Consider the following 25,918-nt stretch of genomic DNA (forward strand, 5'->3'; position numbering starts at 1 on the left):
CTCAAGCTCGCGCCCAGCCTGGGCTCCATGGCGCATGCACGGTGGCACCGAGAAGGAGGAGGAGGAAGAAGGTAAAGAGGGCAAGGAGGCTGAGACTACACAGAGATCCATCTATCCACCCCTACTTCCTCTTCCAGTGTTCTCCGCTACTTGTATACAGTATTGTATTTTAAATTCATTTTTTTTAAAAAACCGTGAAACAACGAGTCTGCAAAAGAGCGAAATAGCGAGAGAACACTGTACTATTCTATTTACACCCTCCCTCTGGAAGATGGCCCCCGTCTCTCTCAATCAATCTGTCTCTGTGTCTGGGTGATGCTGGGTGCTGCTTTCCCTCTGCCTCGAGCTCGCGCCCAGCCTGGGCCCCATGGCACATGCGCAGTGGCGCCGAGAAGGAGGAGAAGGAAGGCAAAGAGGGTGAGGAGGCTGAGACTACGCAGAGATCCATCCATACATCCGCCCCTCCTCCCTCCTCCAGTGTTCCCTATACAGTACTGTATTTTAAATTCAATTTTTACAAAACGTGAAAAAGTGAGTTCGCAAAAAGCGAACCGCGAAATAGCGAGGGAACACTGTACTATTCTATTTACGCCCTCCCTCTGGAAGATGCCCCCCCCCCAATCATTCTGTCTCTGTGTCTGGGTGCTGCTGGGTGCTGCTTTCCCTCCGCCTCGAGCTTGCACCCAGCCTGGGCTCCATGGCGCATGCGCGGTGGCACCGAGAAAGAGGAGAAGGAAGGTAAAGAGGGTGAGGAGGCAGAGACTATGCAGGGATCCATCCATCTGCCCCTCCTTCCTCCTCCATTGTTCCATCGCTACTTGTATACAGTACTGTATTTTAATTTTTTTTTAAAAAATCCGTGAAACAGCGAGTCTGCAAAAAGCGAACCTCAAAGTAGTGAGGGAGCACTGTACTGGAACTTGTGCTAAGTTGGTGGATCCCATGAGTTAAGGAGTGAAAAGAAACACACACATCAATCTTCCTTCTACACAACCACACTCCGTAGACCAAAGCATTAGAAGTACGAGGGGTATTTTTTAAGTAAGGTCCGTTTTGTTGTAGACACGAGTAGTTCGCGCGCATCGTGTACCGGCATGCCTCGGAAAAAACTGTGCTCAGTTTCCACTCTGTAGCTAACATGTACGGTTCTGTTCTGTGCTTTAAAAATGTTTAAGACTATCAACTCACCCTCCGCATGTGAGGTTCGCTCAGTGATACGGTTTTTGTCAGCAAGGAACCTGCCTGCTGCAGAAATTCATCGACAGATTTGTGAAGTGTACAATGATACTGTTATGAGTGAAAGCAAAGTGCGTAAGTGGGTACGACAATTCAAAGATGGCCGTGACAACGTCCATGATGACGACGACTTGAAAACGGAAGTGAACTCTTGGTTATTGGCGCAGGCGGCAAGTTTTTATGAAGAGGGTATTTTAAAATTGGTCCAGAGATATGATAAGTGTTTGAACAAACTTGGCAACTATGTCGAAAAATAGAGTGAAGGATGTACTTTCTGAAAATAAATTTACTTTTTTGAAATAAACTTTCGTTGTGTACTCATGTTCAAACGGACCTTACTTAAAAAAAAAACCCTCGTATAATGGTGTGCCCTTGGCATGAGAAGGACCAGCACTTGGCACAGAGGAGAGTGTTTGCGTAGGTGAAGATCCTTCTATTTAGCAGCAATGGGGAAACAACAGTCCAACTTTCTGTAGAGCTGGAAGAAGTATTGGTTGCCAACCCAAATGATGTCTAGCAGCCAGATGTGGAAAGCTCGAAGGAGACCTGAATTTGTAACTCTAAGGTCTTGGAGTCACAGCAAACAAGCTTCAAGTGTTGAGTGTTGGCCAACGTCTCAAAGAGTCCTGCTTTCCGCTTCCATCCAGTTTTAAGGTGCCGTAATAGAGAATTGTAGAGTCTACAAAGGCCACCCAGTCCAACCTCCCACCATCCTTCTGTTGTGTGAGATGTTCCTCCTCAGCTCTCTCAACATTTATTGCATTGGGATGGCAGGAGAAGGCCTTTTCAATGCTTATATATACCCTGTGTCTACACATCTTTGTCACGAGTCATGCCAAAGAATTAGAAGCACCGCGGCATGGTAGAAGCAAGTTGCTGTCTGCTCAATTCTTCAAGCGACGTCCATATTGATTTATGCTCCATGCCTTTGAAGTCAGTGGTCACCATAAGTCTGACGGTGAGGATTAGCAGGGCCTCACACTGTGTAGCAAGATCCTATTGCTACTGCCATGCGGCCACTTATTATTTTGGGAATTGAATTCCTCCCCATTAGTCTTCGCTTGCGTGAAACCGAGGGAAGGAGCATGGAAACATCCAGGGACGAGGAGGAAGGGCCATCAGAGGTGTCTTTGAGAGCCCATGGTGTTGAGCAGCTGAGACCGCATGATCTGGATGCTGGTCAAGATTTTCCTCTGGTGTCCCACCAGGCTGATCCCCAGGCCCTGGACATCCCTGTGGAAGGAACAAAGAAGAGGTAGTATTACTATCTATTAGGGCTGGTCAATTCGTTTTGTTAATTCGTAATTCATTAAAAAATTCGTTAATTTTTGAATTACGAAACGATTACAAAACTTTTTTTTTAACCTGGAAGTGTTTTTAAATATCGAAACGGCAGGCGCCAAAAAACTTTGTATTTCCGTCCATTTCGGAAATACGTAAGATGGCCGCCTGCCGATGCTTGCTGAGAGGGCGAGCTTTTACTTTTCCTTGGAAGGGAGAGGGGCGAGCGAGTGGCGAGGGAGAGGGGCGAGCGAGAGGGGCGAGCGAGCGGCGAGCGAGAGGGCCCGCCAGAGTGAGTGCCTGCCTTCCCTCCTTAATAATAATTTTAATTTCTCCTCCCTATTCTACTAAATTAATAATTAAATTTAAAAAATATTTAAAAAATATTGGGAAAAAAAAGGGCGCCATCTTTACAAAATGTTTTGTAAATATTTACGAAATTTCGTAAATACCGAACTTTTTTTTTGGAAAATTTTGTAATTAATTTAAATATCGAAACAAAAAAAAACCCCAATTACAAATCGATTTTAGAAACAAATTTTGGCGTTGTTACCCAGGCCTACTATCTATATATATATAAAACCCAAAAGGGCGTCGTTCGGGGCTGCAAAACACGAAAAACCCCTGACGAAAACTCACCAAACTTGCCGTACACATACCTCAAACCACAAGGTATGCACAACACTCATCACAATTCAAAACAACATTACAAAAAACTCACAATCACAGAAACAAACAGAGCATGCGCAGAGGTGTCCCGGCGTGAGCCTCCCGGCGCGCGCACATGGCTGGACCACACCCCCTCTGTGGAAGCCATGCCCCTCCCTTCGCCGCCCCTCCCCTACCCACCCATACGCCATCCTTCCCTCCTCCCCCTCCTCCCCCTCGCTGCCCATGCCCCCTCCGAGAAAGCCAAGCCACCCTTCCCTCCTCCCCCTCCTCCTCCTCTGCCGCCCACGTCCCCTCCAAGAAAGCCATGTCCCCACCCTCCACCGCCCTGCACCTACCTGCCCATACGCCATCATTCCCTCCTCCCCTCCTCCTCCTCCCCCGCCCATGCCCCCTCTGAGACAGCCACACTCTCACCCTCTCACCCAATTTTACTACATCTGTATTGGTTACCAATTGAGCACCGGATCACTTTCAAAGTGATGGTACTCACCTTTAAGGCCTTGCATGGTCTGGGGCCAATCTACCTGAGGGACTGCCTCACCCCCTACCAACCCCAGAGATGCCTCCGTTCTGAGGACCAAGATCTATTGGAAATTCCCAGTGTCAAGACCTTGCGTCTAACAGCAACCAGACGCAGAGCCTTCAGAGCAGTGGCACCATAGCTCTGGAATACTCTGCCACCCGAAGTCCGTGCCTTGCGGGACTTACCAGCTTTCCGCAGGGCATGTCAGACATATCTATTTCAACGGGCCTTTGGTCTCTGATTGTTTTTAAATTGTTCTAAATTGTTTTTTAAATTGTGTTAGATTTTAGCTATTCTTGTAAGCCACTCCGAGCCCCAGGGGAGTGGCCGCATAGAAGTTTGAATAATAAATAAATAAATAAATAAATAAATACTAGGGCTGGGCAACCACGGAAATATTTGTTTCTAAAATCAATTCATTTTTATGGGGGTTTTTGCATTTCAATTTTTAAAAGAATTCCGAAATTTTTCTTTAAAAAAGTTCGAAATTTACGAAATTTCGGAAATTACGAAACAATTATGAAACAATTACGAATCGATTCGTTAATGGCGGACGCGATTGCGCAATATGCTAAAAAAACCCTCCAAATGGGACAGGGGGAACTTCTGAAGCTTCCCTCTCCCTCTGTTGTTGACTGTTAGTGTGATAATTATATTTTTTTTCACTGATAAAACAAACAACCACTATAAAACTTGCACCAGACATGCGGAAATAATAACGAAACGATTACGAATCGATTACGAAACAATTACGAAACAATTACGAAACAAATTGAAAAATTCGTTTCGATTTTTAGTTGCTCCTGAATGGTTCAATATTGATTCGTTATCTGAAAAATAACGAATTAATAACGAATTACGAAATTAACAAACGAAACCGCCCAGCCCTAATAAATACCAAAGCTCTCCTCTGGGTGGGATTAATCAAAATGTGGAGATAAGCATGGGATGAACGACGTGGTAGGGGGACAAGCTGCCTTTGCTGCAAGAGTCAGATTATGAAAGTCAAGATCCAAAAGTTTGCTCTTGACTGACTATATAATGCACAAAGGTTCAACTGCAGGTGGGGCAAGATCTATTGTTGACATTGGTGCTGCACTTGACACAACCTGGCATGACAACGCCATCTGTCACTCCTTTCCACCTGCTACTAAGGAGGCTGTCGAGGTCCTGAACCGGTGCTTGGCCGCTGTGACGGTCTGGATGAGGGCGAACAAATTGAAACTGAATCCAGATAAGACAGAGGTACTCCTGGTCAGTCACAAGGCCGAACAGGGTATAGGGTTACAGCCTGTGCTGGATGGAAGGGGTCGCACTCCCCCTGAAGACGCAGGTTCGCAGCTTGGGTGTGACCCTGGACTCATCGCTGAGCCTGGAACCTCAGGTTTCGGCGGTGACCAGGGGAGCATTCGCACAGTTAAAACTCGTGCGCCAGCTGCGACCGTACCTTGGGAAGTCTGACTTGGCCACGGTAGTCCACGCTCTGGTTACATCCCGCTTAGACTACTGCAACGCTCTCTACGTGGGGTTGCCCTTGAAGACTGCTCGGAAGCTTCAAATGGTCCAACGTTCGGCAGCCAGATTGCTAACAGGAGCGGCACTCAGGAAGCACACCACTCCTCTGCTGCGCCAGCTCCACTGGCTGCCAATCTGCTACCGGGCACAATTCAAGGTGCTGGCTTTAGCCTATAAAGCCCTAAACAGTTCTGGCCCTACTTACCTCTCCGAACGCATCTCCTCCTATGAACCGACTAGGACATTAAGATCGTCTGGGGAGGCCCTGCTCTAGGTCCCGCCCGCAACGCAGGCGCGGTTGGCGGGGACGAGAGACAGGGCCTTCTCGGTGGTGGCCCCTCGGCTGTGGAACGCCCTTCCCATGGACCTTAGATCGGTCCCCTCATTAATGGTATTTCGAAGAAAACTGAAAACCTGGCTATTTGAACAGGTGTTTGGATAGGCAGTGCAATGAATATAGGAAAACGGAATTACGGATGAAGAGTTGGATCATGATTCTAGTTATGAGATGCTAATTATTATATTATATTATATTATATTATTATTTATTATATTATATTATTATAATATTATTATATTATATAATATTATATATATTATATTATATATTATTATATTATATTAGTATAATATTATTATATTATATTATTGTATATTATATTATTATAATACATTGTATTATATATTATATATTATTATATTATATTACGAAAATAATTACGAAAATTGGAAAAATTGTTTCGATTCTTAATTACTCCTCACACTATTCTTGCATGGCTCAATATTGGATCGTAAGCAAATTTAAATACGAATTAATAACGAATTACGAAATTAACGAACGAAACCGCCCAGCCCTAATTATTATATTATATTATTATTTATTATATTATATTATTATTATATTATTATATTATTATATTATTATATTATTATATTATTATATTATTATATTATATTATATATTAATATATTATATTATAATATTATTATATTATATTATTGTATATTATATTATTATAATACATTGTATTATATATTATATATTATTATATTATATTATGAAAATAATTACGAAAATTGGAAAAATTGTTTCGATTCTTAATTACTCCTCACACTATTCTTGCATGGCTCAATATCGGATCGTAAGCTAAATACGAATTAATAACGAATTACGAAATTAACGAATGAAACCGGCCAAGCCTAGTGTTTAGAGGGGCTTATTGGTCTTGCTCTGAATGTGCACAGATGCATCCAAAAGAGCTAATGGCATCTAAAGAGCTAATGACAGCACATGGCATCTTGGAGATACCAAAACTCTCCGCTGGGTGGGATTAATCAAAATGTGGTGATAAGCATGGAATGAATGACGTGGTAGGGGGACAAGCTGCCTTTACCGCAAGGGTCAGATTATGAAAGCCAAGATCCAAAATTTGTTTCTAAACTCGTTTCGTAATAATTAGGGCTGGGCGGTTTCGTTCGTTAATTTCGTAATTCGTTTTTAATTCGTATTTAAATTAGCTTACGATCCGATATTGAGCCATGCAGGAATAGTGTGAGGAGTTAAATAGATTCGAAACAATTTTTCAACTTATTTCGTAATTGTTTCGCAATTGTTTCGTAATTATTTTCGCATGTCTGGTGCAAGTTTTATAGTTGTTGTGTGTTTTATCACACCAACAGTCAACAACAGAGGGAGAGGGAAATTTCAGGAGTTCCTCCTGTCCCATTTGGAGGGTTTTTTAGCATATTGCGCAATCGCGTCCGCCATTAACGAATTGATTCGAAATCTACGAAATTTCGTATATTTCGAAATTTTTGAAAGGAAAATTTCGGAATTCTTTAAAGAAACGAAACGTGATGGACCCCTTAAAAATGAATCGAGTTTAGAAACAAATTTTTCCGTGGTTACCCAGCCCTAATAATAATATATAATATTATAATAATATAATATTATAATATATTTATTTATTTATTTATTTATTTATTTATTTACTGCATTTGTTGACCGCCGTTCTCAGCCCTAGGGCGACTCACGGCGGTGTACAACATATAAAAAGACAATTTACAATGAAAACAATATCATAAACAACAATAACAACATCACTATTCACTATTAATAATACCATTACACTAAATCATTCGCGACATCTCATCATAGAATCACAATCCAATCTCGTTATCCGTATTCCGTTCCACTCATCATTGCCAATTTGTTGTAGCATGTATAATATAATATAATATACTAATATATAATATAATATATTATAATAATATAATATACTAATATATAATATAATATAATATAATCATATATAATATAACGGCGCTCCATGCAGTCATGCCGGCCACATGACTTTAGAGGTGTCTATGGACAACACTGGCTCTTCGGCTTAGAAATGGAGATGAGCACCACACCCCAGAGTCAGACATGACTGGACTTAATGTCAGGGGACTACCTTTAACTTATAATATAATATATAATAATATAATATAATATAGTTGTTGTTTTTTTTATCACACCAACAGTCAACAACAGAGGGAGAGGAAGCTTCAGAAGTTCTTGACTGACTATATAATGCACAAAGGGGCAACTGCAGGTGGGACAGAGTCAATTGTTGACATTGGTGTTGCACTCAACACAACTTGGCATGGCAACGCCATCAAAAATGGCAATTTCAAACAGCAGAGCTAGCAAAACCTCTTTCAGTTTTGATATCTCTCGAATACCGGAGAGGAATAGAAAGAAGAGACCGTCCAATTAAAATTCTGGTGCAAGTCAGTAAGCCGCCATATCCCTCGAAGGCTTAGCCGCAAGGTGAAAAGTTCAGCTTAGCTTCCGACTGTTCTCCATGCTGTAATGTAATCCTTTCGAGGCCACGATAGGCCCCCACATTGGTGGAACCGTGACAGTTTTCCCCCCTGCATATATGACCAGCAGAGTCATTATGCTTGCAAGCTTCTCCTCTGAATGGATATCTCCCTCGGAAGCGGCGTTTCAGATTGCTTTGAACTAAAGAATGCTCGATGAGGTTGAACCTGAAATTTTAAATATTTAATTCAAGGGAGATTTTTTGCAAAGTTCTTTAAGTGGTGATTAACACAGATGCCTTAAACGATGGTCCTTTCCCCTGTCTTGGTGGTGATGAGGCTGAGGTGCAAGATGGAGATGGTTTGGTCAATGCATTTATGCAGGCAATGACAGAGAGGCCTCAGTGCAAAGGGCAGTTTCTCATGGGAATATTCCTGCTGGGCTTAACGATGATGGTTTACTCCCTCTCACTGTGGCATCGATGGTTCAATGGACACCAAGACTAAGAAAGTTGGCATCGATGGTTCAATGGACACCAAGACTAAGAATGGTGGCATCAATGGTTCAATGGACACCAAGACTAAGACTAAGAATGGTGGCATCGATGGTTCAATGGACACCAAGACTAAGACTAAGAATGGTGGCATCAATGGTTCAATGGACACCAAGACTAAGATCAATGGTTCAATGGACACCAAGACTAAAACTAAGAATGGTGGCATTGATGGTTCAATGGACACCAAGACTAGGAATGGTGGCATCGATGGTTCACTGGACATGAAGAATAGGAATGGTGGCATCGATGGTTCAATGGACACTAAGACTAAGACTAAGAATGGTGGCATCGATGGTTCAATGGACACCAAGACTAAGATCAATGGTTCAATGGACACCAAGACTAAGACTAAGAATGGTGGCATTGATGGTTCAATGGACACCAAGACTAGGAATGGTGGCATCGAGGGTTCACTGGACATGAAGAATAGGAATGGTGGCATCGAAGGTTCAATGGACACCAAGACTAAGACTAAGAATGGTGGCATCAATGGTTCAATGGACACCAAGACTAAGACTAAGAATGGTCGCATTGATGGTTCAATGGACACCAAGACTAGGAATGGTGGCATCGATAGTTCACTGGACATGAAGAATAGGAATGGTGGCATCGATGGTTCAATGGACACCAAGACTAAGACTAAGAATGGTGTCATCGATGGTTCACTGGACATGAAGAATAGGAATGATGGCATCGATGGTTCAATGGACACCAAGACTAAAACTAAGAATGGTCGCATTGATGGTTCAATGGACACCAAAACTAGGAATGGTGGCATCGATGGTTCACTGGACATGAAGAATAGGAATGGTGGCATCGATGGTTCAATGGACACCAAGATTAAGACTAAGAATGGTGGCATCAGTGGCTCAATGGACACCAAGACTAAGACTAAGAATGGTCGCATTGATGGTTCAATGGACACCAAGACTAGGAATGGTGGCATCGATGGTTCACTGGACATGAAGAATAGGAATGGTGGCATCGATGGTTCAATGGACACCAAGACTAAGACTAAGAATGGTGGCATCAATGGTTCAATGGACACCAAGACTAAGACTAAGAATGGTTGCATTGATGGTTCAATGGACACCAAAACTAGGAATGGTGGCATCAATGGTTCACTGGACATGAAGAATAGGAATGGTGGCATCGATGGTTCAATGGACACCAAGACTAAGAATGATGGCATCAATAGTTCAATGGACACCAAGACTAAGACTAAGAATGGTGGCATTGATGGTTCAATGAACACCAAGACCAGGAATGGTGGCATTGATGGTTCACTAGACATGAAGAATAGGAATGGTAACATCGATGGTCCAATGGACATCACAAGTAGGAATGGTACCATTGAAGGTTCAATGGACACCAAGGGTAGGAATGGTGGTATCGATGGTTCAATGGACACCAAGACTAAAAATGGTGGCATTGATGGTTCAATGAACATCAAGACTAGGAATGGTGGCATCGATGGTTCACTAGACATGAAGAATAGGAATGGTAGGAATGGTAACATCGATGGTCCAATGGACATCACAAGTAGGAATGGTATCATTGATGGTTCAATGGACACCAAGGCTAGGAATGGTGGCATCGATGGTTCACTAGACATGAAGAGTAGGAATGGTAGGAATTGTAACATCGATGGTGCAATGGACAACACAAGTAGGAATGGTATCATTGATGGTTCAATGGACACCAAGGGTAAGAATTGTGGCATCGATGGTTCAATGGGCACCAAGACTAGGAATGGTGACACTGATGGTTCAAATATATACATGCCAGGTCTAAGGTATGGTCTAATTTCCTGGCTTCACACAAAACCAGAAAATAAGGTCATGACATGAAACAGATTTTTGGCATTTCACACACCTCTACTAACTAGAATTTCCCTCACATACCTGGGTGGATCATGATGCAAAAGGCATTTGTTATGGAGGATTAAGCATGGAAAAGAAAGGAATTCCTGTTGGGAATAAGCCTGTGTTGTGTTTCAGGATCCTGATTGAAATGATGAGGGAAATGATGGTACTGAGGCTGAGGCACAAGATGGAGATGGTTTGGTCAATGATTTTCAGGCAGACAATGACAGAGAGGCCCCAGTGCAAAGGGCAGTTTCTCATGAGAATATCCCTGCTGGGCCTAGCAATGACGGTTAACTCCCTCTCTCTATGAGCTCTCAAGATTTGGATTTGGAAAACAATCTGACACCTGGGAATTTTAATGAGCAGCCAGAAAGGGAGTTGAAGAGTAGTCGGCTGGAGATTAGCCCGAATTGACAGCAAACTCAGTGTTTACGTCGCTCTGAAAGGCTTCATCCGTATCAAGGCGGCACTTACTCAATGTTCATCCGCATCACCATGCCGAGGGATGAGTAGCCAGCCAGGGCAAAGTTGTCTCGATATCGGCCCAGCCGAATGGAGTCCAACCAATCTTCGACGGTAGAGCAGCTGGTGAATTCGATGCAGCCTCTCTCCGAAAGGGTTTGGGTGAATCTGTAAAGTGGAGATGTGAACGGAGAAGTGAACGGAACAGCAACACCGAACAACACACCGAAATGCTACATTTCCTGTCCCAATTTCATGTGTCCCACATTTTGTTTTGTAAGTGTTTCTAAACTATCTTTTAAAAAATGTTTTTGTTAGTTTTATTTTACAAGTTTACATTAAAAACACAAAAGCTCCAGTCAGAAATCAAAAAAGTACAAGACACCCAAGCTGATCAAAACAAAATATTAAGAGAAGAAATGAATGGAATAAAAAAGGAAATGAAAGAAGAATTGAAAATATTGCTCAAAGAGGAGATGAAAACTATGGGAGATGATATAAAGAAATTTAAACACAAAAACAAAGAATTATCGAAAGAAAATAAGATTATGAAAACAGAACATGGAATCATGAAAAAGAAAATTGAAAATTTAGAGGGGAAAATCCCAACAGGAACTCTTAGAAGCAAAGGAAAAAGAACATCAACTAAGATTTAGAAACATAAGAGAAGAGGAAGAAGAAAACATCAAAGAGACCATTGTGGAAATGATAACAAACATCACAAGAAAAACCAAAACAGAAATTGAAATAAATTTAAACAGGGTGTTTAGAATTCGAACAAGATACTCAAAAAAATTCAGAACTCCAAGAGACGTAATAGTTTACTGCTCTAAAAAACCAATGAGGGACGAGATTCTGATAGAAAATACAAAAGAACCAACATATCACAAAGGAAATAAAATTGTAATATTAAAGGAAATACCATCTACAGTACTAGAGAGAAGATGGAAATATTATTTTTTGACAGATGAATTAAAAAAGACATGTAAAATTTAAATGGGAGAAAAAGGAGGGCATAGTGGTGACATGGAGAGAAACCAAATACTGGCTCACATCTGAACCAAAAGCCAGAGCATTTTGGGGAAAAAAATAAAAAAAGAAGTATACAAGGAAGAAGAGAAGAATAGAGAAGAGGAGAGAAAAACCAACACATCACAAAAAAACAGACGATGAAGATGAAATACCAGGGCCATCAGGAATCCGTGAGAATGAGTATATGATATATAATGAGTATATGAGGAATATGATAATAGAAGAAAAAGAGACAGAGAAAAATCACCTAATGATTTTGCCCCCCAAATGCATGAAACAAAGAAAAATACGGACTTAGATGAAAAAAATAAGGACAATTATGGGCTGGAAATTTAAAATATACAGCAATAATGTAAATGGTCTCAACGCCCCCAATAAAAGAAAGAAAATCTGGTACCAACTAAAAAAAGTAGCTATGATGTGATTTCATTACAGGAAACACATATTACACACAAGCACATTACCAATCTAGAGCAAAAAACACTGGGAAAAATGTGTTACACAGCCGGACCCCAAAAAAATGGTATGGTGATGTACATAAACGAAAAAATATCATCAAAACTAGTAGAGCTGGGCGGTTTCGTTTCGTAATTTCGTAATTCGTTAAAAATTTGTTATTTTTTTTGTTACGAAGCGATAACGAACCATTCAGGAGCATCTAAAAATTCGTTTCGTAATTGCTTCGTATTTGTTTCGTACTTGTTTCGAAATCGTTTCGAAATCGTTTCGTTATTATTTCCGCATGTCTGGGGCAAGTTTTATAGCTGTTGTTTGTTTAATCAGTGAAAAAAAATATAAATATCACACCAACAGTCAACAACAGAGGGAGAGGGAAGCTTCAGAAGTTCCCCCTGTCCCATATGGAGGTTTTTTAGCGTATTGCGCGGTCGCGTCCGCCATTAACGAATCGATTCGTATTTGTTTCGTATTCGTTTCGTATTGTTTCGTAATTTTATGAAATTTCGTAAATATTGAACTTTTTTTAAAGAAAAATTTCGGAATTCATTTAAATATCGAAACGCAAAAAACCCCAAAAAACAAATTGAGTTTAGAAACAAATTTTTCTGTGGTTGCCCAGCCCTAAAAACTAGCATTCAGAGATCAGGAAGGGAGAATACTAGGGATAAAATTAGAGATAGAAGGCAAAGCTATTTTGATTTGCACCATATACGTCCCAAATACAACAAAAGACAACTTTATTAATAAATTCTTAAAAAATACATAGAAGAACAAGAATACGAAGAATTGATAATTATGGGAGATTTCAATGGCTTGTTAGATCCAGCAAGAGATAAATCTACAAATAAGACAAAGGTAAACCCAAAGCGATTAGGAGTACTACTTAGAAACTTTACAAACTTAAAGGAAGATTTAGTATTACATAACATATGGAGACACCAACATGACAGTGAAAAAGACTTTACTTTTTTTTCTAACAGGCATAAAACCTGGTCCCGTATCGATATGATTTGGGGAACTAAAACATTATTGTCAAACATAACGAAATCCAGGATATTGCCGATGTTAAATTCTGACCATTCTCCATTAGAAATAACATTAAATATACAACAAGAGAAAGACAAGTCCTTTATCTGGAAACTATCTTGAGGGGTCCATTTTGTTTCAAATTCGAAATTCCGAAATTTCTGTATTGTTTTGTTTTGTTATTCTGCTCATTTGAGCCAATGGGATCACATCTGAGGATTGTTTCTCTGTCATTTCTATGGCTATCTGGATGAAACTTGCTATACTTGTAGGACACTGCAATAATAATAATAACTAGCTGTGCCCTGCCACGCGTTGCTGTGGCTTTTAGTAAGAGTTTTGAATTCTCTGCCTGGCCTCTCTTCCTTCCTTCCCTCGCTCTCTTTCCCTCTCTCTCTCTCACACACTCCTTCCTTTCCCCTCTTTCTCTCTTTCCCCCTTTCTCTCTCTCACACTCCTTCCTTTCTCCTCTTTCTCTCTCTCTCTCCCTCTTTCTCTCTCTCTCACTCCTTCCTTTCCCCTCTTTCTCTCTCTTTCCCTCTTTCTCTCTCTCTCACTCCTTCCTTTCCCCTCTTTCTCTCTCTCTTTCCCTCTTTCTCTCTCACACTCCTTCCTTTCCCCTCTTTCTCTCTCTTTCCCTCTTTCTCTCTCTCACACTCCTTCCTTTCCCCTCTTTCTCTCTCTCTTTCCCTCTTTCTCTCTCTCACACTCTTTCTGTTGGGTCATGGGAGTCCTGTGTGCCACGTTTGGTTTATTTCCGTCGTTGCTGGAATTCAGAATGCTTTGATTACAGGTAAACTAAAAATCCCAACAGCTACAATGGAGGGGGGGTGGGAGGAGGAGGAGTGCAGGGGCGGGGCGTCGGTGGGTGTGGGCGGGGCTTGGGCGGAGGGGGTTGGAGGAGGAGTGCAGGGGCGGGGCGTTGGTGGGTGTGGGCGGGGCTTGGGCGGAGGGGGGTGGGAGGAGAAGGAGTGCAGGGGCGGGGCGTCGGTGGGTGTGGGCAGGGCTTGGGCGGAGGGGGGGTGGGAGGAGGAGGAGTGCAGGGGCGGGGCATCGGTGGGTGTGGGCGGGGCTTGGGCGGAGGGGGTTGGAGGAGGAGTGCAGGGGCGGGGCGTTGGTGGGTGTGGGCGGGGCTTGGGCGGAGGGGGGTGGGAGGAGAAGGAGTGCAGGGGCGGGGCGTCGGTGGGTGTGGGCGGGGCTTGGGCGGAGGGGGTTGGAGGAGGAGTGCAGGGGCGGGGCGTTGGTGGGTGTGGGCGGGGCTTGGGCGGAGGGGGGTGGGAGGAGAAGGAGTGCAGGGGCGGGGCGTCGGTGGGTGTGGGCAGGGCTTGGGCGGAGGGGGGGTGGGAGGAGGAGGAGTGCAGGGGCGGGGCATCGGTGGGTGTGGGCGGGGCTTCGGTGGAGGGGGGTGGGTGGAGGAGGAGTGCAGGGGCGGGGCGTCGGTGGGTGTGGGCGGGGCTTGGGCGGAGGGGGTTGGAGGAGGAGTGCAGGGGCGGGGCGTTGGTGGGTGTGGGCGGGGCTTGGGCGGAGGGGGGTGGGAGGAGAAGGAGTGCAGGGGCGGGGCGTCGGTGGGTGTGGGCAGGGCTTGGGCGGAGGGGGGGTGGGAGGAGGAGGAGTGCAGGGGCGGGGCATCGGTGGGTGTGGGCGGGGCTTGGGCGGAGGGGGTTGGAGGAGGAGTGCAGGGGCGGGGCGTTGGTGGGTGTGGGCAGGGCTTGGGCGGAGGGGGGGTGGGAGGAGGAGGAGTGCAGGGGCGGGGCGTCGGTGGGTGTGGGCGGGGCTTGGGCGGAGGGGGTTGGAGGAGGAGTGCAGGGGCGGGGCGTTGGTGGGTGTGGGCGGGGCTTGGGCGGAGGGGGGTGGGAGGAGAAGGAGTGCAGGGGCGGGGCGTCGGTGGGTGTGGGCAGGGCTTGGGCGGAGGGGGGGTGGGAGGAGGAGGAGTGCAGGGGCGGGGCATCGGTGGGTGTGGGCGGGGCTTCGGCGGAGGGGAGTGGGAGGAGGAGGAGTGCAGGGGCGGGGCGTCGGTGGGTGTGGGTGGGGCTTCGGCAGAGTGGGGTGGGAGGAGGAGGAGTGCAGGCAGCATGGGCAGGGTAAGATGAAGGAGGGGGCGGAGAGATGCTTTCGACAGGGCAGGAAGCGGCGTGGCGGGGCTTGGACTGGGGGAAGAGGGTGGCAGGGTTAGAAAGGGGCGAGGCTTGGCAGCGGCGTGGGTGGGCTTAGCAGGGGGAGGGGGGAAGTTGCGTGGTGCATGTGTGGGCGAGAAGGGGGCGGGGCGAAGTTGGATGTCGGTGAACTACAACTCCCATACTCAAGGTCACGGAGGGAAGGGGTGGGGCGAAGGGAGGGGGCGGGTCTTTCCGGAGGGGGTGGAAGGAGGAAGGAGTGAGTCAGGGAAGGCAGGGGGGTTTGTTACCGCCGTGTTTCAGGGCCGGAAGGGGTGGGAGGAAGTTGCGATGCGTGTGTGTGTGTTTGTGGCGGCGACGTGTTCGTGCTGGGCGAGGGAGGGAGGGAAGTGCCGTTCGGCCGTTCGGCCATGTGTGCGCGCGCGCTGGGGTCTTTGCGGCAGTGCGCATGCTCAGTTGTTTTGCCACTTTGTGAGTGTGTTGTTGTGTTGTTTGTAATTGTGAGTGGATTAGTTTGTACCGAGTGGGTTGTCCTAGGGCCATGGCAATTTTGGTGCAGTTTCGTTGGGGGGGTTTAGAGTTTACCTGTCCGGTATAACCAACCTAACAGATTTATATATATAGATCTATATAAATAAAAATGTAATGTTCGTTTGTGATATTCACAGAACTCAAAAACCACTGGACGAATTGACACCAAATTTGGACACAAGACACCTATCAGGCCAATGTATGTCCTTCACTCAAAAAAATTGATTTTGTCATTTGGGAGTTGTAATTGCTGGGATTTATAGTTCACCTACAATCAAAAAGCATTCTGAAGCTCACCAATGATGGAATTGAACCAAACTTGGCACACAGTTCTCCCATGACTAACAGAAAATACTGGAAGGGTTTGGTGGGCAGTTTGTTTCTAAACTCGATTTGTTTTTAGGGGGTTTTTGCGTTTCGATTTTTAAAAGAATTCCGAATTTTTTCTTTTAAAAAGTTCGAAATATACGAAATTTCGGAAATTACGAAACAATTACGAAACAATTAGGAATTGATTCGTTAATGGCGGACGCAATTGCGCAATACGCTAAAAAACCCTCCAAATGGGACAGGGGGAACTTCTGAAGCTTCCCTCTCCCTCTGTTGTTGACTGTTGGTGTGATAATTATATATTTTTTCACTGATAAAACAAACAGCAACCCTAAAACTTGCACCAGACATGCGGAAATAATAACAAAACGATTTCAAAACGATTTCAAAACGATTTCGAAACAATTACGAAACAATTACGAAACGAATTGAAAAATTCGTTTTGTTTTTTAGTTGCTCCTGAATGGTTCAATATCACTTTGTTATAAAAAAAAATAACGAATTAATAACGAATTACAAAATTAACGAACGAAACCGCCCAGCCCTAATGGGTAGTGTCCTTTGGATTTGGAGTTATAGTTCACCTACATCCAGAGATCACTGTGGACTCAAACAATGATGGATCTGGACCAAACTCTACACAAATACTCCATATGCCCAAATGTGAACACTGGTGGAGTTTGGGAAAAATAGAAACTTGACATTTGGGAGTTGTAGTTGCTGGGATTTATAGTAAACCTACAATCACAGAGCATTCTGAACCCCACCAACGATAGAATTCGACCAAACCTCTCACATAGAACTCCCATGTGGGCCACAGCAATGCATGGCAGGGGACGGCTAGTGTCACAATATAATCAGAACATAATTTCTCCAAAGTTTCAGAAATCCAATGATCCAATCAACAATTACATTACTTGTTGCTTGGGACTATGTCATAGTTGTATCAAACCATGAGTTATGTTGGCCACTAAGATTGGTCTCATCATCCTGATGTCATAATTGATCATTGGTTATGCTTAACTTGTATATGGATTGTAACAGGATATCCTCCTTCCCATAGGGCCATCTCCACACTGGTTGACCTACCGGCTGACGGTAGCCGTACACTTCAGGTTCTGTGGGCTGCGGATGAGCTTGTCCAGGATGCCGACAATCTGGGAGAAGCGCGGCCTCTCGTTGCGGTCCTTCTGCCAGCAGTCCAGCATGAGCTGATGGAGAGCGGTGGGGCAGCCCATGGGGGCCGGCAGCCGATAGCCTTCCTCCACAGACTGGATGACCTGTGACAGTGGAGTCCACCAACACAAGAGTGAGATCAAGTCAGCTATTTCAGTCTACATCCTCACCTTCGCTTATTTTTAATCTGAGTCGAAAAATTTGAGTGTCAGCAAACCCCTCTTATTTCTTTTCCCCACTTTTGGAAGTTACTGGAAGTCTAAGAGGCCGGGCTATAACAGTCAGCTCTCTGCAGTTGTAGATTTGATCACACTATGTAACACAATTTTTGTTCCTGAGTTATAAATATTAGGGCTGGGTAACCACGGAAAAAAATGTTTCTAAACTCGATTCGTTTCCAGGGGGCGCTAGCGTATCCAAATTCTAAATACTTCTGAAATTTTGAGATTTCAAAGTTTCGTTATTTACGAAATTTCGTTAATTTCAAATCGATTCGTTAATGGCGGACGCGATTGCGCAATATGCTAAAAAACTCTCCAAATGGGACAGGGGGAACTTCTGAAGCTTCCCTCTCCCTCTGTTGTTGACTGTTGGTGTGATAAAACAAACAACAACTATAAAACTTGCACCAGACATGCCAAAATAATTACGAAATAATTATGAAATAATTACGAAATAATTTCGAAATAACAAAATAATTACGAAATAAATTGAAAAAATTGTTTCGAATCTAATTTACTCCTCACACTATTCCTGCATGGCTCAATATCGGATCGTAAGCTAATTTAAATACGAATTAATAACGAATTACGAAATTAACGAACGAAACCGCCCAGCCCAAATAAATATCATTTCTTAATTGGTTCTATCAGTAGGGGGGAGTAGTTAGAGCCACGAAGTTGGACAGATGCCACTTCTATTATTATTATTATTATTATTATTATTATTATATTGGGATATTTGAAAATTTTGTTTGTTAATATGTCCTTGTCCTCCTCCTGCTCAAGACCTTGGCTTCACCTCTTCCCAACCGGGCAACAGCCTGTGGAACTCGGTGCCCATCTTGTTCAGCAAAAGCAAGCCAGGGTTGTCAGGCACTGGGGAAACTAACACAATTTGACACTGTGGGCTCAACAAATCCTGGGGATTTCTAGCTCCCTAACCGAAAGCAATTGTCTCTCTGGAGGCGCTTATTTGCAGTATTGATCTTGGCTCTGTGTATATAATTCATCTCCACCGTCAGCTTGTCGGGAGCTGACTTTGCTTGCCCTGATTAGATCCTCTCTTCATTTGATTAGATCTAAGATTAGCTTGACTAGATCTTAGTCTTCCTTTGATTGGATCTGGTGTATACATATGTGTGTGTATATATCTATATAAATAAAAATGTAATATTCATTTGTGGGATTAACACAACTCAAAAACCACTGGGCGGATTGACCCAAAATTGGACACAAGACACCTATCAGGCTAACAAGTGACCATCACTCATAAAAACACTGAAAAACACAACAGAAGAGACTTAAAAAGACAAAAATCAACACATGTGCAAAATTAAAATGTAATGTTTGTTTGTGGGATCAACACAACTCAAAAACCACTGGGCGAATTGACACCAAAACACAAGACACCTGTCAGGACAATGAGTGACAATCACTCATAAAAACACTGAAAAACACAGCAGAAGAGACCTTAAAAGCCAAAAAACAACACGTGCAAAATAAAAATGTAACGTTCGTTTGTGGGATCAACACAACTCAAACACCACTGGATGGATAGACACCAAATTTGGACAGAATACACCTATCATGCCAACGAATGACCGTCACTCATAAAAACACTGAAAAACAGGACTTAAGAAGCTCAAAAAATAAAAAATACATTATAACGCATGCGCAAAATAAAAATGTAATGTTCGCTCGTGGGATCAACAGAACTCAAAAACTACTTGGTGAATTCACACCAAATTTGGACACAAGACACCTATGGGGCCAATGAATGACCTTCTGAAAAACACAACAGAAGAGATGTAAAAAGCCAAAAAACAACACATGTGTAAAATAAAAATGTAATGTTCGTTTGTGGGATCAACACAACTCAAAAACCACTGGATGGATTGACGCCAAATTTGGACACAAGACACCTATCAGGCTAACAAGTGACCATCACTCATAAAAACACTGAAAAACACAACAGAAAAGGCTTAAACAACGCATGTGCAAAATAAAAATGTAATGTTCGTTTGTGGGATCAACACAACACAAAAACCACTGGGCGAATTGACGCCAAAATTGGACACAACACACCTGTCAGGCCAACGAGTGACCATCATTCATAAAAACACTGAAAAACACAACAGAAGAGACTTTAAAAAGCAAAGAAACAACAACGAATGTGCTCAATAAAAATGTAATGTTCGTTTGTGGGATCAACACAACTCAAAAACCACTGGATGGATAGACACCAAATTTGGACAGAATACACCTATCATGCCAATGAATGACCGTCACTCATAAAAACACTGAAAAACAGGACTTAAGAAGCCCAAAAAATAAAAAAATACATTATAATGCATGCGCAAAATAAAAATGTAATGTTCGTTTGTGGGATCAACACAACTCAAAAACCACTGGGCGAATTGACACCAAATTTGGACACAAGGCACCTATGAGGCCAACGAATGACCATCTCTCATAAAAACACTGAAAAACACAACAGAAGAGACTTAAAAAGACAAAAATCAACACATGTGCAAAATTAAAATGTAATATTCGTTTGTGGGATCAACACAACTCAAAAACCACTGGATGGATTGACGCCAAATTTGGACACAAGACACCTATCAGGCTAACAAGTGACCATCACTCATAAAAACACTGAAAAACACAACAGAAGAGACTGAAAAAGACAAAAATCAACACATGTGCAAAATTAAAATGTAATGTTTGTTTGTGGGATCAACACAACTCAAAAACCACTGGGCGAATTGACACCAAAACACAAGACACCTGTCAGGACAATGAGTGAAACACTGAAAAACACTGAAACACAGCAGAAGAGACCTTAAAAGCCAAAAAACAACACGTGCAAAATAAAAATGTAACGTTCGTTTGTGGGATCAACACAACTCAAACACCACTGGATGGATAGACACCAAATTTGGACAGAATACACCTATCATGCCAACGAATGACCGTCACTCATAAAAACACTGAAAAACAGGACTTAAGAAGCTCAAAAAATAAAAAATACATTATAACGCATGCGCAAAATAAAAATGTAATGTTTGCTCGTGGGATCAACAGAACTCAAAAACTACTTGGTGAATTCACACCAAATTTGGACACAAGACACCTATGGGGCCAATGAATGACCTTCTGAAAAACACAACAGAAGAGATGTAAAAAGCCAAAAAACAACACATGTGTAAAATAAAAATGTAATGTTCGTTTGTGGGATCAACACAACTCAAAAACCACTGGATGGATTGACGCCAAATTTGGACACAAGACACCTATCAGGCTAACAAGTGACCATCACTCATAAAAACACTGAAAAACACAACAGAAAAGGCTTAAACAACGCATGTGCAAAATAAAAATGTAATGTTCGTTTGTGGGATCAAAACAACACAAAAACCACTGGGCGAATTGACGCCAAAATTGGACACAACACACCTGTCAGGCCAACGAGTGACCATCATTCATAAAAACACTGAAAAACACAACAGAAGAGACTTTAAAAAGCAAAGAAACAACAACGAATGTGCTCAATAAAAATGTAATGTTCGTTTGTGGGATCAACACAACTCAAAAACCACTGGATGGATAGACACCAAATTTGGACAGAATACACCTATCATGCCAATGAATGACCGTCACTCATAAAAACACTGAAAAACAGGACTTAAGAAGCCCAAAAAATAAAAAAATACATTATAATGCATGCGCAAAATAAAAATGTAATGTTCGTTTGTGGGATCAACACAACTCAAAAACCACTGGGCGAATTGACACCAAATTTGGACACAAGGCACCTATGAGGCCAACGAATGACCATCTCTCATAAAAACACTGAAAAACACAACAGAAGAGACTTAAAAAGACAAAAATCAACACATGTGCAAAATTAAAATGTAATATTCATTTGTGGGATTAACACAACTCAAAAACCACTGGGCGGATTGACCCAAAATTGGACACAAGACACCTATCAGGCTAACAAGTGACCATCACTCATAAAAACACTGAAAAACACAACAGAAGAGACTTAAAAAGACAAAAATCAACACATGTGCAAAATTAAAATGTAATGTTTGTTTGTGGGATCAACACAACTCAAAAACCACTGGGCGAATTGACACCAAAACACAAGACACCTGTCAGGACAATGAGTGACAATCACTCATAAAAACACTGAAACACAGCAGAAGAGACCTTAAAAGCCAAAAAACAACACGTGCAAAATAAAAATGTAACGTTCGTTTGTGGGATCAACACAACTCAAACACCACTGGATGGATAGACACCAAATTTGGACAGAATACACCTATCATGCCAACGAATGACCGTCACTCATAAAAACACTGAAAAACAGGACTTAAGAAGCTCAAAAAATAAAAAATACATTATAACGCATGCGCAAAATAAAAATGTAATGTTCGCTCGTGGGATCAACAGAACTCAAAAACTACTTGGTGAATTCACACCAAATTTGGACACAAGACACCTATGGGGCCAATGAATGACCTTCTGAAAAACACAACAGAAGAGATGTAAAAAGCCAAAAAACAACACATGTGTAAAATAAAAATGTAATGTTCGTTTGTGGGATCAACACAACTCAAAAACCACTGGATGGATTGACGCCAAATTTGGACACAAGACACCTATCAGGCTAACAAGTGACCATCACTCATAAAAACACTGAAAAACACAACAGAAAAGGCTTAAACAACGCATGTGCAAAATAAAAATGTAATGTTCGTTTGTGGGATCAACACAACACAAAAACCACTGGGCGAATTGACGCCAAAATTGGACACAACACACCTGTCAGGCCAACGAGTGACCATCATTCATAAAAACACTGAAAAACACAACAGAAGAGACTTTAAAAAGCAAAGAAACAACAACGAATGTGCTCAATAAAAATGTAATGTTCGTTTGTGGGATCAACACAACTCAAAAACCACTGGATGGATAGACACCAAATTTGGACAGAATACACCTATCATGCCAATGAATGACCGTCACTCATAAAAACACTGAAAAACAGGACTTAAGAAGCCCAAAAAATAAAAAAAATACATTATAATGCATGCGCAAAATAAAAATGTAATGTTCGTTTGTGGGATCAACACAACTCAAAAACCACTGGGCGAATTGACACCAAATTTGGACACAAGGCACCTATGAGGCCAACGAATGACCATCTCTCATAAAAACACTGAAAAACACAACAGAAGAGACTTAAAAAGACAAAAATCAACACATGTGCAAAATTAAAATGTAATATTCGTTTGTGGGATCAACACAACTCAAAAACCACTGGATGGATTGACGCCAAATTTGGACACAAGACACCTATCAGGCTAACAAGTGACCATCACTCATAAAAACACTGAAAAACACAACAGAAGAGACTGAAAAAGACAAAAATCAACACATGTGCAAAATTAAAATGTAATGTTTGTTTGTGGGATCAACACAACTCAAAAACCACTGGGCGAATTGACACCAAAACACAAGACACCTGTCAGGACAATGAGTGAAACACTGAAAAACACTGAAACACAGCAGAAGAGACCTTAAAAGCCAAAAAACAACATGTGCAAAATAAAAATGTAACGTTCATTTGTGGGATCAACACAACTCAAAAACCACTGGATGGATAGACACCAAATTTGGACAGAATACACCTATCATGCCAACGAATGACCGTCACTCATAAAAACACTGAAAAACAGGACTTAAGAAGCCCAAAAAATAAAAAATACATTATAATGCATGCACAAAATAAAAATGTAATGTTCGCTCGTGGGATCAACACAACACAAAAACCACTAGGCGAATTGACACCAAATTTGGACACAAGACACCTATGAGGCCAAGAAATGACCATCACTCATAAAAACACTGAAAAACACAACAGAAGAGACTTAAAAAGCCAAAAATCAACACATGTGCAAAATAAAAATATAATGTTCGTCTGTGGGATTAACATAACTCAAAAACCACTGGGCGAATTGACACCAAAATTGGACACAAGACACCTCTCAGGCCAACGAGTGACCATCACTCATAAAAACACTGAAAAACACAGCAGAAGAGACTTTAAAAAGCAAAAAAAACCAACGAATGTGCTCAATAAAAATGTAATGTTCGTTTGTGGGATTAACACAACTCAAAAACCACGGGACGGATTGACACCAAAATTGGACACAAGACACCTGTCAGGCCAACGAGTGACTAGCACTCATAAAAACACTGAAAACACAGCAGAAGAGACCTTAAAAGCCAAAAAACAACACGTGCAAAATAAAAATGTAATGTTCATTTGTGGGATCAACACAACTCAAAAACCACTGGATGGATAGACACCAAATTTGGACAGAATACACCTATCATGCCAACGAACGACCGTCACTCATAAAAATACTGAAAAACAGGACTTAAGAAGCCCAAAAATAAAAAAATACATTATAACGCATGCGCAAAATAAAAATGTAATGTTCGTTTGTGGGATCAACACAACTCAAAAACCACTGGGTGAATTGACACCAAATTTGGACACAAGACACCTATGAGGCCAACGAATGACCATCATTCATAAAAACACCGAAAAATACAACAGAAAAGGCTTAAAAAGCCAAAAAACAACACATGTGCAAAATAAAAATATAATGTTCGTTTGTGGGATTAACATAACTCAAAAACCACTGGGTGGAATGACACCAAATTTGGACACAAGACACCTCTCAGGCCAACGAATGAACATCATTCGTAAAAAAACTGAAAAACATAGCAGAAGGGACTTAAAATGCCAAAGAAACAACGCATGTGCAAAATAAAAATGTAATGTTCTTTTGTGGGATCAACACAAACTCAGACAGCACGTCAACGACTTAAATCTAGACATAGTTTTCTAAGATCTACAGAGACACTCGCTTAAACACCTCAGCAAACGAGAGTCCAAAAGTGGCAGGCTCAAACCCAGAACCTCAACCAATGGCTGATACCAAATGAGAGACTCCCCCCTGGGCTAACAGAAAACTGGGTGACTTGGAAGGTGCTGAACAGACTGCGCTCGGGCACCACGAGATGCAGAGCCAACCTTAAGAAATGGGGCCACAAAGTGGAATCCACGACATGCGAGTGGGTTTGCTCCTGACACGATAAATAAATACCAACTATCAAGTCCCAGGAAGGAAAGCTCCATTGGACAGATTTCAACCCTGCAGAGGAACCATCTGCTTTCTTTCCTTACATCCCGGTTCGTCATGTTCCAATATGGCCGCTCTCCATACGCTAGCACTTCCCACATGACAATGCCGTAGCTCCACACATCGCTGGCTGAGGAGAACTTCCGGTATGTGATGGCTTCAGGCGCCGTCCACCGAACTGGGATCTTCCCACCCTGGAAGATAAAAGATTCAACTGATATAATATCTCACTTGACTCTGCCAAACATGGTTTTGAGCTGTGCAAACCATAGAATTCGGAAATCCAAAATTTGAATTCGGGTACCTTCGTGGAGTGGAATTCCACATACCAGAAATGGTTATAGAACATCTCAGATGCTTTCAGGAAGCATCTGGACCAGGAATGGAATTCCACATACCAGGAATGGTTGTAGAACATCTCAAATGCTTTCAGGAAGCATCTGGACCAAGAGTGGATGATGATGCTCTTCATTACCTGGACTGCATAAAAATGGAAACTAAATTCCAAATACTAGAAATAGTTGTAGAACATCTCAAATGCTTTCAGGAAACATCTGGACCAGGAGTGGAATTCCACATACCAGAAATAGTTGCAGAACATCTCAAATGTTTTCAGGAATTCGGATACCTACAAGGGTTGAATGAAAAGTAATACCTCCACCTTCGTGGAATTCCACATACGAGAAATGGTTATAGAACATCTCAGATGCTTTCAGGAAGCATCTGGACCAGGTGTGGAATTCCACATACCAGAAATGGTTGCAGAACATCTCAGATGCTTTCAGGAAACATCTGGACCAGGAGTGGACCATGACAGCTCTCCATTACCTAGACTGCCAAAAATTTAAGCTAAATTCCAAATACTAGAAATAGTTGTAGAACAT

General features: G+C 42.3%; 1 protein-coding gene across 1 annotated transcript in view; it reads right to left on the bottom strand.

Annotated features, from left to right (window-relative positions):
- Window positions 1-817: 817 nt before the first annotated feature.
- Window positions 818-25,918, bottom strand: part of EPHA8 (EPH receptor A8) — a 144,174-nt gene continuing 119,073 nt past the window's right edge. The window contains exons 14-17 of the mRNA XM_067472836.1: window positions 25,079-25,228; window positions 17,504-17,694; window positions 10,935-11,090; window positions 818-2,469 (exon numbers count right to left, since the gene is read on the bottom strand). Of these exons, the coding sequence (XP_067328937.1) occupies window positions 2,355-2,469; window positions 10,935-11,090; window positions 17,504-17,694; window positions 25,079-25,228 (612 nt within the window). The 3' untranslated portion in view covers window positions 818-2,354. The remainder of the gene's footprint in view (window positions 2,470-10,934; window positions 11,091-17,503; window positions 17,695-25,078; window positions 25,229-25,918) is intronic.

The sequence above is a fragment of the Anolis sagrei genome, chromosome 13 (assembly GCF_037176765.1).
Source record: "Anolis sagrei isolate rAnoSag1 chromosome 13, rAnoSag1.mat, whole genome shotgun sequence".
In the NCBI taxonomy this organism is placed as follows: Eukaryota; Metazoa; Chordata; class Lepidosauria; order Squamata; family Dactyloidae; genus Anolis; species Anolis sagrei.